Source organism: Myotis lucifugus, unplaced genomic scaffold (genome assembly GCF_000147115.1).
Source record: "Myotis lucifugus unplaced genomic scaffold, Myoluc2.0 scaffold_563, whole genome shotgun sequence".
Classification (NCBI taxonomy): domain Eukaryota; kingdom Metazoa; phylum Chordata; class Mammalia; order Chiroptera; family Vespertilionidae; genus Myotis; species Myotis lucifugus.
The window spans coordinates 47482-61639 of NW_005871611.1; the positions used below are offsets into that span (position 1 = coordinate 47482).

The following is a 14158-nucleotide window of genomic DNA, read 5'->3' on the forward strand; positions in this document are numbered from 1 at the left end:
CCACAACATTAGTAACAAAGAAACAGAATTTCCGGAGGATGAGGCCCAGACAGCAGGACTGTAAAAAGATTCCCAGGTGATTCTAATGTGCAGCCAAGGCTGAGAACCACTGTCCTAGAGAAAGTTACTCTGGTTGAAGCCGCATGCCTCTTGACCTCTCCCCTCCCCATTGGTGGTCCCTGAAGTGATTCCCAGCTTTGACTGACCATGGAAATCACCTGAGGATGTCTGAAAAAATACTGATGCCTGAGTACCACCCGCAGGGATTTGGATTTAATTGTTCTAGAATCCTTAGTGCTGTTGCAGAGGCAGGAGAGGCTCCCACCACCGCTGCTGTGCTCGCCAGCCGTGAGCCCAGCTTCTGGCTGAGCAGTGCTCCCCCTCTGGGAGCACACTGACCACCAGGGGTCAGCTCCTGCATTGTCTGCCCCCTGGAGGTCAGTGTGTGTCATAGCAACCGGTCGTTACCCTCTGATGGTCAGTGCACGTCATAGCAAACAGTTGAGTAGCCTTAGCATATCATTAGCAAATTTACGCTTTGATTGGTTGAACGGCTGACCGGACAATCAGACACTTAGCATATTAGGCTTTTATTATATAGGATTGTAAGGAAAGACACTGGCCAGAAGCTACTAACAGACAACAATTATTGCTATGTAACCAAGCAAGATGCCCTGTTAAATAAATCAAAGCAAAGATTTTAAGGTTATTTGCCAGCTGATCAGGGCTCTTTACTGCACCCCATTAATCAGGGTGCTGTGTCTGTGTGCCAGTTGTGGAATAAATGGAATGAGGGATCTTCTTCACACACATACTCTAGGCTCTGGTACCTAACTTTGGGACCCAAACACAATTTATTAAATATCATGAGAAGGTTGACAGGCACAGCAGGAAACGCTGGCTTTGTCCTACTGAACCTTACCAAGCTTCAGGGGCTGTCAGTACATTAGCTGCTTAGATATGGACAAAGGAGGAGTTACCTACTCTACTCAGGCATCTGTTATGCATGGCCCCATGGGACTCATGAGATGGGGGAGTAGGCAGGAATGCAGGTTTTCAGCTGCTCCAGAGGACAAATGTATGGGACAGCAAACTTTTTAGAGGGAATGAGAAGATTGCAAGAACCTAGAAGGGTGCCATCTTTACAGTGGCTGGTAGGATTAGAAATACTGCAGTTCTTTTTCCAGCAGTGTCTTTGGCAGGAAAAATGGGTCAGTAACTGGTGGCCTTGTTGCCTAAACAGAAGGTACTTGTAGTACAGAGGGGGAGGGGTCAGAGGGAAAGGAGGTTTTAAGTCAAATGAAAATAGAGATGTAAGCAGGGAAGACTCAGGAGACTGGCATGGAGGTGAGTGCCCCGTCTGAGTGGGACATCCTGGTCGTTGGTAAGGCCACCCTCAGGGCATGGGGTAAGCACATCCCTAGGTAACTGAGCCAGGAATTTGGGTTACACAGTAAGAAGAGTTAATTCTGGAAGCCTGTGCCTGAGAAAGGACGCCTTCTCCAGGCGGTAGAAACAGCATAGGAGATGGGACACAGCCTCTCCTGTGAGCTCTACTCTCTTCCAGATGGGAAACCAGCGTTTCAACACCACAGCACTCACCTCGGGGAAGCGTCCTAAAGAACTGCGGAAATTTTGACCCTCAGACCTTAAAAAGAAAAAGATTAATTTTCTTTTGTAATGCAGCTTGTCCCCAATACAAACTCAGGGACAGGAAAGTGTGGCCTGTAAATGGATCTCTAAATAACACTATTCTCCAATTAGATTCGTTTTGCATAAATTAATCAAATGGAATGAAAAACCTTACATTCAAATGCTTATAGCCCTTTACCAAGATAGGGATTTAAGGAAAACTTGCAGAATGTGTGTTGCCACCATATCAGATGAATGAAAGGACGCCTTCCTCACAGCCCCAGCAAGACGCCGGCCTCTGTCTCCAGAGCAGCAACCAGAAGCCGGCCAAAGGCAGAGCAGCCTGCTTCTCAGCTCACTCCTCCTCCCGAAGAGCAGCTGCTGCTGGGTAAGGCCTCCTTCGCTGCAAACGGCAGACCTCGTTTGCAGAACTGCAGGCCCTTGCTCAACAGTCCTGCCACTACCCGGAGCAGAACTCATTTCCCCCAAACCCTAACAGTCGCCTCTGATGGAAGGAGCAAGTGGGGAGCCGGGTGAAAGAGTTGTTCGGGTACATGTTCCCTTTTCTATGTCTGACCTGGAACTTCGCAAAGAAAAACTCGGTTGGTTTTCCAAAAACCCTAGCAAATCACAGAGGGGTTTAATCACTTGGCATTGATGTATGACTTCACTTGAAATAATGTACAAATTGTTCTCTCCCACTACTGTACTGTAGATGAAAAGCAACACATAGCCCAGCTGGCGTGGCTCAGTGGTTGAGCATCGACCCCTGAACCTGGAGGTCATGGTTGATTCCTGGTCAGGGCACATTCCCGGGGTTATGGGCTTGATTCCCCAGTGGGGGGAGGGGCATGCAGGAGGCAGCTGATTGATGAACCTCTCTCATCATTGATGTTTCTATTTCTCTCTCCCTTTCCCTTCCTCTCTCTGACATCAATAAAAACATATATTTTAAAAAAAATATCACATAATAGAAGCTGCGAGGGTTTATGCTAATGAATTAGCTGGTCATCGCGCTCAACATCACATATACCGACCACCTCAGGACCCGAACTGGGTGTGTCAAATGGGAACAAATGAAGGACAAAAGGAAAGGGACCTTCAGACCCATATGGTTACTTGTATCATAAAAGGAATTTTAAAAATGTACTACTAAGCCTATTAATTGTGACAAAATTTGGAAAGGTTACTCAAAAAAGGATGAAAACCCTGCTCTTTTTCAGGGGCAATTAACAGACTTTACAAAAACACACACAAAAATGCCCCAAGTCTGTTGAAGGCCAAGCACTTCAGGGATGCGTTTCACCCAGCAGGCACCCCCAGACGTCAGGAAAAAATTACCGAAAACTAGCCTTGGAACCCAGACACCCACTGAACAGCTGGTGAAAAACAACTTGCAGTGATTTTAACAACTGAGGCGGGGAAGAGGAAGAGCAAAAAGCCACCCAATGAAAATGAAAGGCTCATTCATTAGCCACAGTGTTAAGGCCTTAGGTCAGCTCAGCGTCACCCAGCTCCGGCTTACAATGGACATCAAAGGGGCAATGCTATTCCCACGGACAAGAAGGACACTGGAAAAGGGGGTGCCCTGGGAAGGGGCATCCTCGGTAACCGTGCCCCCTCTGCCGCAAGTTCAGCCGCTGGAAGAGGGACTGTCCTGGGGACCAGAGGGTCCCTGGACCAGAACCACCTACACAATGGCTTTGAACGGAAGGGGACCTGTGCCCCAGTTGACTCCCACTAAAAACATCATCACTGAAGGGAAGAGCCAAGGGCAGCCCTCGAGGTGACAAGTAAGCCAGTGCATTTTTATTAGACACCAGGACTTCTTCCTCCACTCTGACTCACTCACCAGGGCCTCTTTCTTCCAAAACCTGTTTGATCACTGGGGTGAACAGGCGTCCTCAATGCTACCACCTCACTCCACCCCCGGCTGCAGCCTTGGGAACCTCGCTTTTAATCAGGCCTTTCTTGTAGATCCGGGTCCCCTGCTCCCTTATTAGGGAGGGGCATCTTGCCTAGGCTTCTGGGTAATTATGATGTAAACAAGGCTAGGGTAATTGAAGGAAAATTTGTAAAAGTGAGTCTTTTCAAACATTCCAAATCCTCCTCCTGGAGGTCTAGGAGCTGCTGCGGTCCTGGGAACAAAGGGGAATTAATATCCTAAAAGCCTGTGCAGGCCGGGGAGCAGCAGGGCGGCTGGCCACCCCGATGTGAAGTAAAAAGATACTTTTAAACTGAAGCTGCTGGAATGCCCAAGCCAGATATCCCCCCTGCCTCTTCTACAAGCACACTAAAGAAATGGTTCAGCCCTAGCTGGTTTGGCTCAGTGGATAGAGCGTCGGCCTGCGGAATGAAGGGTCCCGGGTTCGATTCTGGTCAAGTGCACATGCCCGGGATGCGGGCTCGATCCCCAGTAGGGGGCATGCAGGAGGCAGGTGATCAATGATTCTCTCTCATCATTGATGTTTCTCTCTCTCTCCTTTTCCTTTCCTATCTGAAATAAAAAAAATATATCTTAAAAAAATAAGTGGTAATACATTTCTTTGCATGAATTCAATAAGACCTGTTTCCAATTGTGGTTTTATTAACCAAGACTTGACTGGAATGTCATGTCTGAGAGAGCCATGCCCGGAGTCTGGATGTCACCAGAAAGCTTTAAGGAATGAAGCCAATAAGAGCACCTTGGAGAAAGCCTGCTACCTTGTTTGGTCACCTTGCTTGGTTCATAGCAGTCTTTCCAGGTAAGGAACGAAGGTTGCTTTCCTGAGAGATGGCAGGGAAAGCACCTCAGGGTATCATTGGGGACCTGAGGAATTCAACCATATCTGCAGGTATTGCAGGCAAACCTGATGGCAGCTAGGTGGCTCAGCGTCTTTCCCCTGTGGGGCTAATTAAAGCTTGATTATGAAATTCCAAAGCACATCTTTTTAAAATAGTCTGTGTGATCAACTGTTATTCTTATTATGTTCATGCAAACAATCATGCCAAATTGTGACTAGACTTGATACAGTAAGTAAATTGGTCTTAAGTTGGCTCTTTAATAAAAATGAGGGTGATTTTAGGGAGAAAAAAATTGTGTTTCAATAGGAAATTATTGTTGTAATTCTTGCTGTTCTAACTTTTGCCCAATAATACTAAATTTTATAACACAGTTTGTCTCCAGCAGGTTACAAGCCCTACTCACACTCAGGGAATACCACCTCTAGACACCATTGCCACCTTCTTCCATGCCCAGGCCTCATTGTCCCTCTGACAGAGAGCAAGGATCGCTTGGCTCTGAAGGAAAACCTTCGTCCCTCCTCAGCAGGAAGCAGTTACAGAAGAGACACTGCGCCCCTTTTCTCTGAAAGAATTCAGAGACAAGACCCTTGAGGGGATGTGGTAGGCAGTTAGACAGATGTGAGAAGAGCAAGGATGATGGGCCAACCAGAGGAGAAGTGGATGGGACCCTGAGACATGCTTCTCACCACTCCAACTGCTCTGAAGCTGGCAATGGAGGAACCTGTGTAGAACTGACCTTTACATTTGCTGAGTAGAAGTTGGATACCTATTGCTAATATATAGAATTATTCTATTCATTTTGGGAAGAAAGTCATAGATGGAGACCTTTTATATGTTGGGACCCACTGTCTGGGAAAAGGATGCAGGGATGTTTTCTCTAAAGGTTGCTGCAGTAGCTTCCTGTGGTGAATCTCTGACTTTCACTGCGTGTTCTAGTTATTGTCTTTCAGTATCTAATAACTTCAATATGAGTTGTTCTGATGATTGCACCCTCCCTTATAGCAATGGGCATACTGAGCTGCTGGCTGGTTGGTTTCTGATATGTGGGGTAACAGCATGGGGGGGTGCCTGTTCCTTAAGATGACTGACTGTCTTTATGCCTTAGAAACATCACAGGGTCTGAACCAAAAGAGACTTTCTCGAGGCCGTGGCACCAGACTGCAATGACGATCTCCACCTGGGAAGCCCTACTGGATATATTGCTGTAACCGTTTTTGTTATGCTGGTAATGGTAGGATCCCTTAGTGTAGAAGTGCCCTGCTGGCTTGTAGCAGGGTAAAAGCCCCGAATGCCACCTCCAGGGCCATACAGGGGATAAATCAAGAGCTGAGCCAGGTCAGGGAGGCAGTTCCAGAGAATCGGGCAGCAATAGATTATTTGCTGTTGCGGCATAACCCTGGTTGTGAGGAATTTAAAGGAATGTGCTGTTTTAATATTTCTGACAATTCTCAGTTGATAGAAAACATATCCAAGATCCTGCATTTGGTGTACTCCATCCCTGGGAACTGCTTTCAAGGCAGAAGCAGATACAGTTCAGCAGGATGAGACTTTTCTTCTAAAACTAATCTCATAGATATGAGATGATAGAAATAGCAGTGGGGAGTGTTAGGGGCAAATATAGAATATTGGGTACTAAGTGCGATTATGGGAAATATTAATCATGTGCTGTTAACCATGATTGCCTTGTGTTGGTTAAAGAAAGGACATTGTAACCTGGTGTTGTAGAAGACCAAAGAAACCCAAGCGACGCTTAGAGAAATGGAGTTACACAGCTTTATTATGCCGGCAGTCTCAGAGGAGTCGCCTCCAGAGTCTGAGCAAACCAATATGGTGGAATCCCTTCTTTTATTCCCTTTGGTTTCTTTGTCCCCCAAATATGGATGGGGACTTCCTGACCTTTCGTGGGCTTTGCAAAAAGCCCCAGGTGTTGGAGGTCTTGAGACCATACCTAAGGGCCTGGCCTGGCGCCAGCACTGATAACCCTCCTCCGGGGGCTGTGTCATGGTTTATGGCCTCTGTAAAATGTGAGCATTTAGGTAACAGGTCTTGCAAGACCAGTTTGTGGAGAAAGGGGCAGTGACTTAATTATAGGTTGTCAAGAAGAATGTACATTAGATTGCTGGCCCCCCCCAAATATCAGTGTTACATTGGAATTAGCCTTTTAGCCTTCTCACTGGCTGGGAGTTGTGTACCCCCAGGACTGGGAGTCAACCTTGGACCAGGGAGTCAACCTTGGACCTGGGAGTCAATCTTTCTTTTTTTTCTTTATTGATTAAGGTATTATTTATGTGTCCTTATCCCCCCACCCTCCACTCATGCTCTCACCCCCCGGTGTCTGTGTCCATTGGTTAGGCTTATATGCATGCATACAAATCCTTTGGTTGACATCTCCCCCTTACCCCCAGCCTCCCCTACCTTCCCTCTGAGGTTTGATGGTCTGTTCCATGCTTCTCTGTCTCTGGATCTGTTTTTGTTCATCAGTTTATGTTGTTCATTATATTCCACAAATGAGTGAGATCACGTGATATTTATCTTTCTCTGACTGGTTTATTTTGCTTAGCATAATGCTCTCCAGTTCCATCTATGCTGTTGCAAATGGTAAGAATTCCTTCTTTTTTACAGCAGCGTATCTTTTTTCTTTAAAAAAAAATTTTTTTTTATTGATTTCAGAGAGGAAGCCGGGGGGGGGGGTGCGGGGGGAGAGATGGAAACATCAATGATGAGAGATAATCATTGATTGGCTGCCTCCTGCATGCCCCACACTGAGGATCGAGCCTGCAACCCAGGCATGTGCCCTAGATTGGAATTGAGCCTGACCCTTCAGTCCTCAGGCCTACGCTGTATCCACCGAGCAAAAACCAGCTAGGGCATGGACCTGGGAGTCAATCTTTGAATTTGGTCCATTCTCATTCAAGAACTATTATCATGGAAAGATTAACAACCTTGTTGCCCAAACAATGGGGCCCACCCCAGCCTGTATAGCCTACTTTCCCAGGTCTGCAATCCCTACTTCCCCATGCAATCTTTGTTTTACCCTATATAAGCAGCTGGCTTATGGAGGCTGCAGAGCAGATTTTTGTGGATGACCTGCTGCTCTCCCATACTGCAGGCAGTATTGGAATAAATGCTCATATATTATTCAACCCTGTCTCTGCTTAATTGGCTCAAGTAGTGACAGGCAGCGCGGACCCATTGTCCAGTTACAAAGACGTTATGTATGTTCTGTTATCTTACAATGTAAGACTTACACCATTAATCTAGGACAGTACAGAAAGCATTACAGGTATATGGAAACAAAATTCTACCTGCCCCGATAAAGACTACCAACAAGCTAAACCAGGGGGCCAGGAGAAGGCAAGAGGAAACAACTGGCCAAACCGGTTTGGCTCAGTGGATAGAGCTTCGGCCTGAGGACTCAAGGGTCCCAGGTTCAATTCCAGTCAAGGGCATGTACCTTGGTTGCAGGCACATCCCCACTGGGGGGTGTGCAGGAGGCAGCTGATCGATCGCTGTCATCGATGTTTCTAACTCTCTATCCCTCTCCCTTCTTCTCTGTAAAAAATCAATAAAATATTTTTTAAAAAAAGAGGAAACAACTGCCCTGAATCCCAACTCTATCCCAGATGGAAGGGCCACATCAAGTCCTAGTAAGCACCCCAATTATAGTAAAGCTCCCGGGGATACCCAGTGGGGTCCATTTATCTCAAGTGTAATCTATTTCCTGTGAGTCCCTACAGGAATCTCAACCTGAGACCTACTCTTGTGAACCTACTGAGGACCTCAAGCTCCTCATCAAGAAACAAAAGCCTGTTACAGAGAAGTAAAGTCATGACTGGGCTTTAATATAATTGACTTCCCTCCACTAACCTTCTTGTCAAATGTGTCACTTCCAGAAAACAGTAATTTGACACAAGATGATGACACTTCAAGAATTCCAGCTCACCCCCACTTTAGAAGAATTAGTCAACGGCCTCTGTGTTCCAGTCTCAGAGCCCATGCCCTGGTCTCCCTTAGCTCAGGAAGCGAAAGACTTCCACACCGACACAGTCAGGGACTATGGCCATTGTCAGCATGAAACGGTTGCAGAAAAAAAGACCATCCTCCTTCATCAACCCTAAAAGACTTTAGCAATGGAAGTCTCTGAGCAGGGAATGGGGCAGGATAGTAAGAAGCTAGGAAAATTCCTGGGCACGTGGAAGGGGAAACTGAGACAAGAAAATGAAACAAGGCCAAACAGTTTGGGCAGCTTGCAGCTAACTTGTGAGTCACGACCTTATCTTCCCCAACCAAGGACACTTGAGAGCAAATGGTTTATATCTCTCCTCCCTAACCAGAGACTATGGGAAAGCGGGGAGGAGGGGAAGAGGGAGAGTTTTAACTCACCCAGTGAACTAAGAAGTAAGCAGTCTTGGAACTTGCCCAGATAAAATTGCCAGATGTTACCATAAATTCTGGAAAAAGCCACAACAAAGTAAAAGGGGGACCTTGAAATCTGGTCTGTTGCCTGAGATATCTGGCAACTTTAAACCTGTAGACAGAAAAGTATAAAACCCTTAAACTTCCACCAGGCAGGGCACTCAGACTAGCTGGGTGCCCACTTATGCTATATGCCAAGTGTATTTTTAATAAATTTGCTTGCTTTGCTACCTTAATAAATCTGCTTGCAGCCCTAACCGGTTTGGCTCAGTGGATAGAGCATCAGCCTGCGGACTGAAGGGTCCCAGGTTCGATTCTGGTCAAGGGCATGTACCTTGGTTGTGGGCACATCCCCAGTGGGGGCTGTGCAGGAGGCAGCTGATCAATGTTTCTCTCTCATTGATGTTTCTAACTCTCTATCCCTCTCCCTTCCTCTCTGTAAAAATCAATAAAATATATAAAAAAATAAAAATTAAAAAAACAAATCTGCTTGCTTTGCTACAATGCTGCTGTCGCCCATCTGAAATCTTACGAGATTGACAAGAGCCAAGGAGGGGACAGCCCTCCCCATCTAACTCAGGGAACTGTCTTCTAATAGCATCAAGTTTTCAGATAAGGGGGCTGGGAAAATGGTGCCATTAATAGAGACAGGGGAGCAGGTTTTCAGTGGCATTGCATCTACTTGGTTTGGAACATGCTGAGTTTAGAGGACCAGCAGCATGGTCCATGTGGATGTGTTCCACAGGCCCTGGAAGAATGTCTGCATATAAACATACAGGTTGGAGAATGTCTTAATCAACTCGGGCTGCTGTGACAAAAGGCCATACACTGGATGGCTTATAAACAACAGACATTTACTTCTCACAGTCAGTTCTGGAGGCTGGAAAGTCTAAGATCAAGGCACCACCAGATCCAGTGTCTGCTGAGACACTTCTGACTCATATACAGCTGTCTTCTAACTTTGTCCTTACTTGGTGGACGGGGCAGGGAGCTCTCTGTAGTTTCTTATACTCATCCCATTCATAGCAGTCCCTCCTAAGCACCCCCCAAAGGTCCCATCATCACATTGGGGATCAAGTTTCAACATGAATTTGGGGGGAACACAAACATTCAGTCTATAGCAGAGAAACATTAGAAATTACTTGTGGGCAGCTCTTCCTCTGGGAAGCACACCACACCTTTCCCTTCCCCCTCTTCTTGCCCCCAGGAACCTTACCTTCACTTTTTCCTCTCCCGAGCTCCAAGGGACCTTCTTTTGGTTCTGTAACCTTTTTCCTGAGCACATTTCTTCTATGAGTCACTTCTACCTCTATGACTTTCTAAATAAACTTTCTCTTATAATTTGGAAAAAAAGAAAGAAATGATTGAGAGTTTGGCGTGAATGAGATTTTCAAGGGAAGGTCTCAAAGAAGGGGGGGAAAATCCAGAATAGGCACTTAGGGGAAGGGAGGAGGAAAAAGAGTGGTAGGAAGATGATTAGAGGTGTGTCTGGAGGTAAAACGGGGAGAGATGACTTGTCCCTGAACCCTGCCTGGGTGAGTGAGGAATCCAGGGTCAAGGAACAAACATGGGATGGTTCAGGAAAATGCCATTGATTTTGGCTCCTGGTAACTTCTGGTCATTGGGTACTATTTGAGGGAGCAGTTTCAGTAAAGTAGGGAGTGGAAGCAGATTTTAAAGGGCTAAGAAACAGTGGGCATGAAAGAAAGACAGACAGACACATCTGTGACAACCATGTTCCCTTTCTCAGGCTTGAGACTGAAAGGGGTACAAATGAGTAAGTGGTAAGGAAGTGAAGGTTGCAAATGTGGATTCTTTTTTCAAGGAGTTTGGTGAGGCCCTGGCCAGAGTGGCTCCGCTGGCTCAGTTGGTTGAGAGTCTACCGGTGCAGGTGCACCGAAAGGCCCCCGGTTAGATCCCCGGCCAGGGCACATACCCAGGCTGCAGGTTCATATGCAGGACTTAACCAATTGATGCTTCTCTCTAACGTCAATGTTTCTCTCCCTCTCCCTTCCTCTCTCTCTAAAATAATCAATTAAAAATTTTTTAAAGAAGTTTGATGAGGAAGGCACATTCAACCCGAAATGTCTAAAAAAATGTTCCCCGTAATTTCCACACCCTCCTCCCATGTCTCATCCCGGTGCATGGCTTTCCTCCTAGGTAAACTCCACGAGGTCGGCAAATGTCTCGCCAGCACCCTGTGTGGTATCTGCATGTTGTATGAATGCATGGAGTCAGGGTAGGGTCATGTCCTGCAGGCATCCAACTGAAGAGACCGAGTCCACTGCTTGTGCCCCTTCCCCTCCCCAAGAGGCCCCTGGCTGACCTCAGGGTAGGAAAGGACCACAAGCCCCACTTGGGTCTGAGAGGCTACTGACCTCCTCCCTGGGACCCTGCTGTAGCTTGACTATGTTCCTTGCAAACTTCATGTTAAAATCCTAATGTGCAGATTTGGGAGGTGATAGGTCCCCAGGGCGGAGCCTTCATGAATGGGGTGTGCCCTCGCCCCTTCTGCCGCTTGAGCATGCAATGGGAAGTCTGCAATCCACAGAGAGCCCTCACGGGCTCTTGGCGCTCTGATCTCAGACTTCCAGCCACCAGGACCTGAGAAATAAATTCTGTTGTTTATGAGCACCCGGCCTCTGGCATTTAGTGAGAGCAGCTGGAAAAGACTGAGACAGGTTTCCGCAGCCCTTTCCCTCTGCCTTCCCTGTGCTGGTACAACACACCACTTAGGGCTCTAATTCAAGTTGTCTGCCACCCTCCAGCCGCAGGCAGGAACACCTGCGGGCAGCTGGCACCTTTTCTCTGCCCCTGCCACCCGACCTCTGGCCAACTTCTTCAGAATGGTCTGCCCTCTCCTTCCCTTCTGACTTTCTGGGGTTCTGGGGAGAGAGCCCTGGGTCTCCTTGTACCTCTCCCTCTCCACAGCCTGAAGCCCAGTGGGGAGGGAGTGGAAAGATGTGCTGCGGAGAGAAATCCTCCCCGAGAATGGACCCCAAGGTCTTCCCGGGCAGGATCCCAGGGATCCTCCCCCCTGCGTGTGCGTGTCTCTCTGGTGTCCTGAGACCTGTCAGTCTCCTTCCCCACCACACCCCAAGGGGAAACGGGGAGAGATGAAAGGGGGGACCCAAAGAGCAGGGTCTCTGCTAGTCATCGGAATTCCGGGTGATAAATCCGCTTAGACTCTTTAATATTGGCTTTCAGAAATTCACACACACACTCACACACAGATCAGAACAAGGCGGGGCTGCCGGGGAGCGGGAGCGGGCTCCCTCCGGACACCGGCAGGCCCGCAGCCTGGGTTCCCTTCGCCCGGCTGCTCGGGAATATTTACAGGGACCGGCACGGTATCTTCTTCCCAGAGGGAAGGGTCCTAAACTGGGAGCCTCCCAAACTCCATCTCAAGAAACATAACAAAACAAAAATAGAGGTTCTGGGATTAGCAAGAAACTCGGCGGAGACGGGGTGGAGGAGACAAGAAACCGCCGGCAAAAACGGGAGCGCGCGGGAGCCGTGGCTGCGCCGCGGCTGGGTCCTCACGCCGCGAGAACGGGAGGAGTCTGTCGGTCTGGGGGTGAGGCCCGGTGCCCCAAACCCAATCGCCGGCCCGAAGCACCCCGCGAGGAAGAGAAGAAGGCGGAGCCTGCCGACCTGGAGGCGGGGTTTTTCAGAGCCGGGGCGGAGCCTATGGAGGAGGCGGGGCTTGCGGGACCAGGCTCCCGGCTCCGCGAAGGACCCTCCCGCAGCTTCCCCCGGGGCGCTGCTTTTAGGGGGGAGGGGAGTCTGGGGCGCCTGGGGCCTGGTGTTTGGCTGGGACCCAGGGACGCGGCGTCCTTGGGAGTGTGGGCTTCGGCGCGGTTCCTGAGGAACTGGATTCGGAGCGTGCCCGCACCGCGAGGGCTTCCGCGGAGGCCGAGCTTAGGGCGCATCCCAGTCCGGCAGCCCCGGGGGCGGGTGTGCAGGGCGCCCCGGGGGTCCGCGGCGGGAGCGCAGGCCGCACTGAGGTGGAGGGGCGCAGGGCGGCGCCGGGCCGGGGGCGTCCTCACGGGTCCCAGTAGTTCTCGTGGTGCTGCGCGGCGATGATGATGACCACGGTGAGGATGGTGCAGAGCACCATGGCCGCGATGCCCACCGCCAGGGAGATGAAGGAGAAGTTCCGCGCCTCGCGCGAGGCGATCTCCGCCGACACCATGTCTCCGCGCGCCAGGGCCGTGCGCACCTGCGGGCGGCGGCGGGGAAGCGGGTCAGAGAACAGCCGCCCGCCCGCGCGCAGGCCGCAGCCCCCCTCCAGGTTGCTCCCCGACGCCCGGCTCCTGGGGATGAGAAGCCGAGTGAGCCTCCTCTCCAAACGCCCCATACACACCTGCACCGCCTTGAAAATAGCGATGATGCCCGTGGGCCAGAAGCAGCAGATGGTGGTCAGCACTGCGATGGGCATGTAGTCGTGCGGCGGGCGCCTGGGCTCCAGCAGGGCCAGCCCCGGGCCCTGCGGCGGCGCGGGCAGCGTGGAGGGGACTCCCGCGCCCCCCGGGGTCCCGCCTGCATAGGGCTGTGTAAGGAAGGGGGACGGCGTCATGCGGACCCTCTGGGCCCCACAATGGTCCGCTTTTGGAAGACTGATTCTTAAAGCACAATTCTTCACGTTGCTTCCAGAACACCCATACATTCCACCGAGGCCCGCTCCTCCCTCCATGGTTGCCATTAACCCCATATCCTCGGGGTAACCCCATATCCTCGGGGTTCTCCAACTTCCCTCCCCCAAGGCATGCCCCTCCGGCGCTGCCCCGCCTCACTTCAAACCTTGTTTCTTCCCTCCAGATCCCTACCTGGCCTCCCCGCTCACTCAGTCGCAGGTTTCTGCTCCCTCCGCTGTTCTGTTCCCCCTCCCAGGCCATGGTCTCTGACCTCACTGGCTGCCAGACCCCCTCCCCGCAGGCCTCTCCCTAGCCCCCTCCTCCCCTGCCTCTACAGGCCTTACCCTAGGCCGCAGGTCGCCTGGCCCGGTTTCCCCATCCCACCAGCGCCCAGGGTGTCCCCATCGCGCCCTCCCCGCTCCCAGGCCCCGGTCGCCGCACTCACCGCGCCCACAGGGTAGACCGGCACGAAGGCGGTGCAGGGCTGCAGCTGAAGGGGGTACCCGGGGGCCACGAAGCCCCCCAGCGGAAGCGTGTCATTTTTCTGGGGTGTGTCGGTATCTCGAATGCCGGGGGGCCTGGTCGTTGTGCGAGGCCGCCGACGGGTGCGAGAAGTCAGGGGTGGGTTTTAGAGATTGTAGGCTGCCCTTCGAAGTGAGTTCTCCTGAAGATAAGGGTCGTGTGTATAT

The 14158-nt window shown here is 50.2% G+C and overlaps 1 protein-coding gene across 1 annotated transcript in view; it reads right to left on the reverse strand.

Annotated features, from left to right (window-relative positions):
* Positions 1 to 12015: 12015 nt before the first annotated feature.
* Positions 12016 to 14158, reverse strand: part of PRRT1 (proline rich transmembrane protein 1) — a 5226-nt gene continuing 3083 nt past the window's right edge. The window contains 3 exon segments of the mRNA XM_014446724.2: positions 12016 to 13054; positions 13199 to 13384; positions 13915 to 14013. Of these exon segments, the coding sequence (XP_014302210.2) occupies positions 12878 to 13054; positions 13199 to 13384; positions 13915 to 14013 (462 nt within the window). The 3' untranslated portion in view covers positions 12016 to 12877.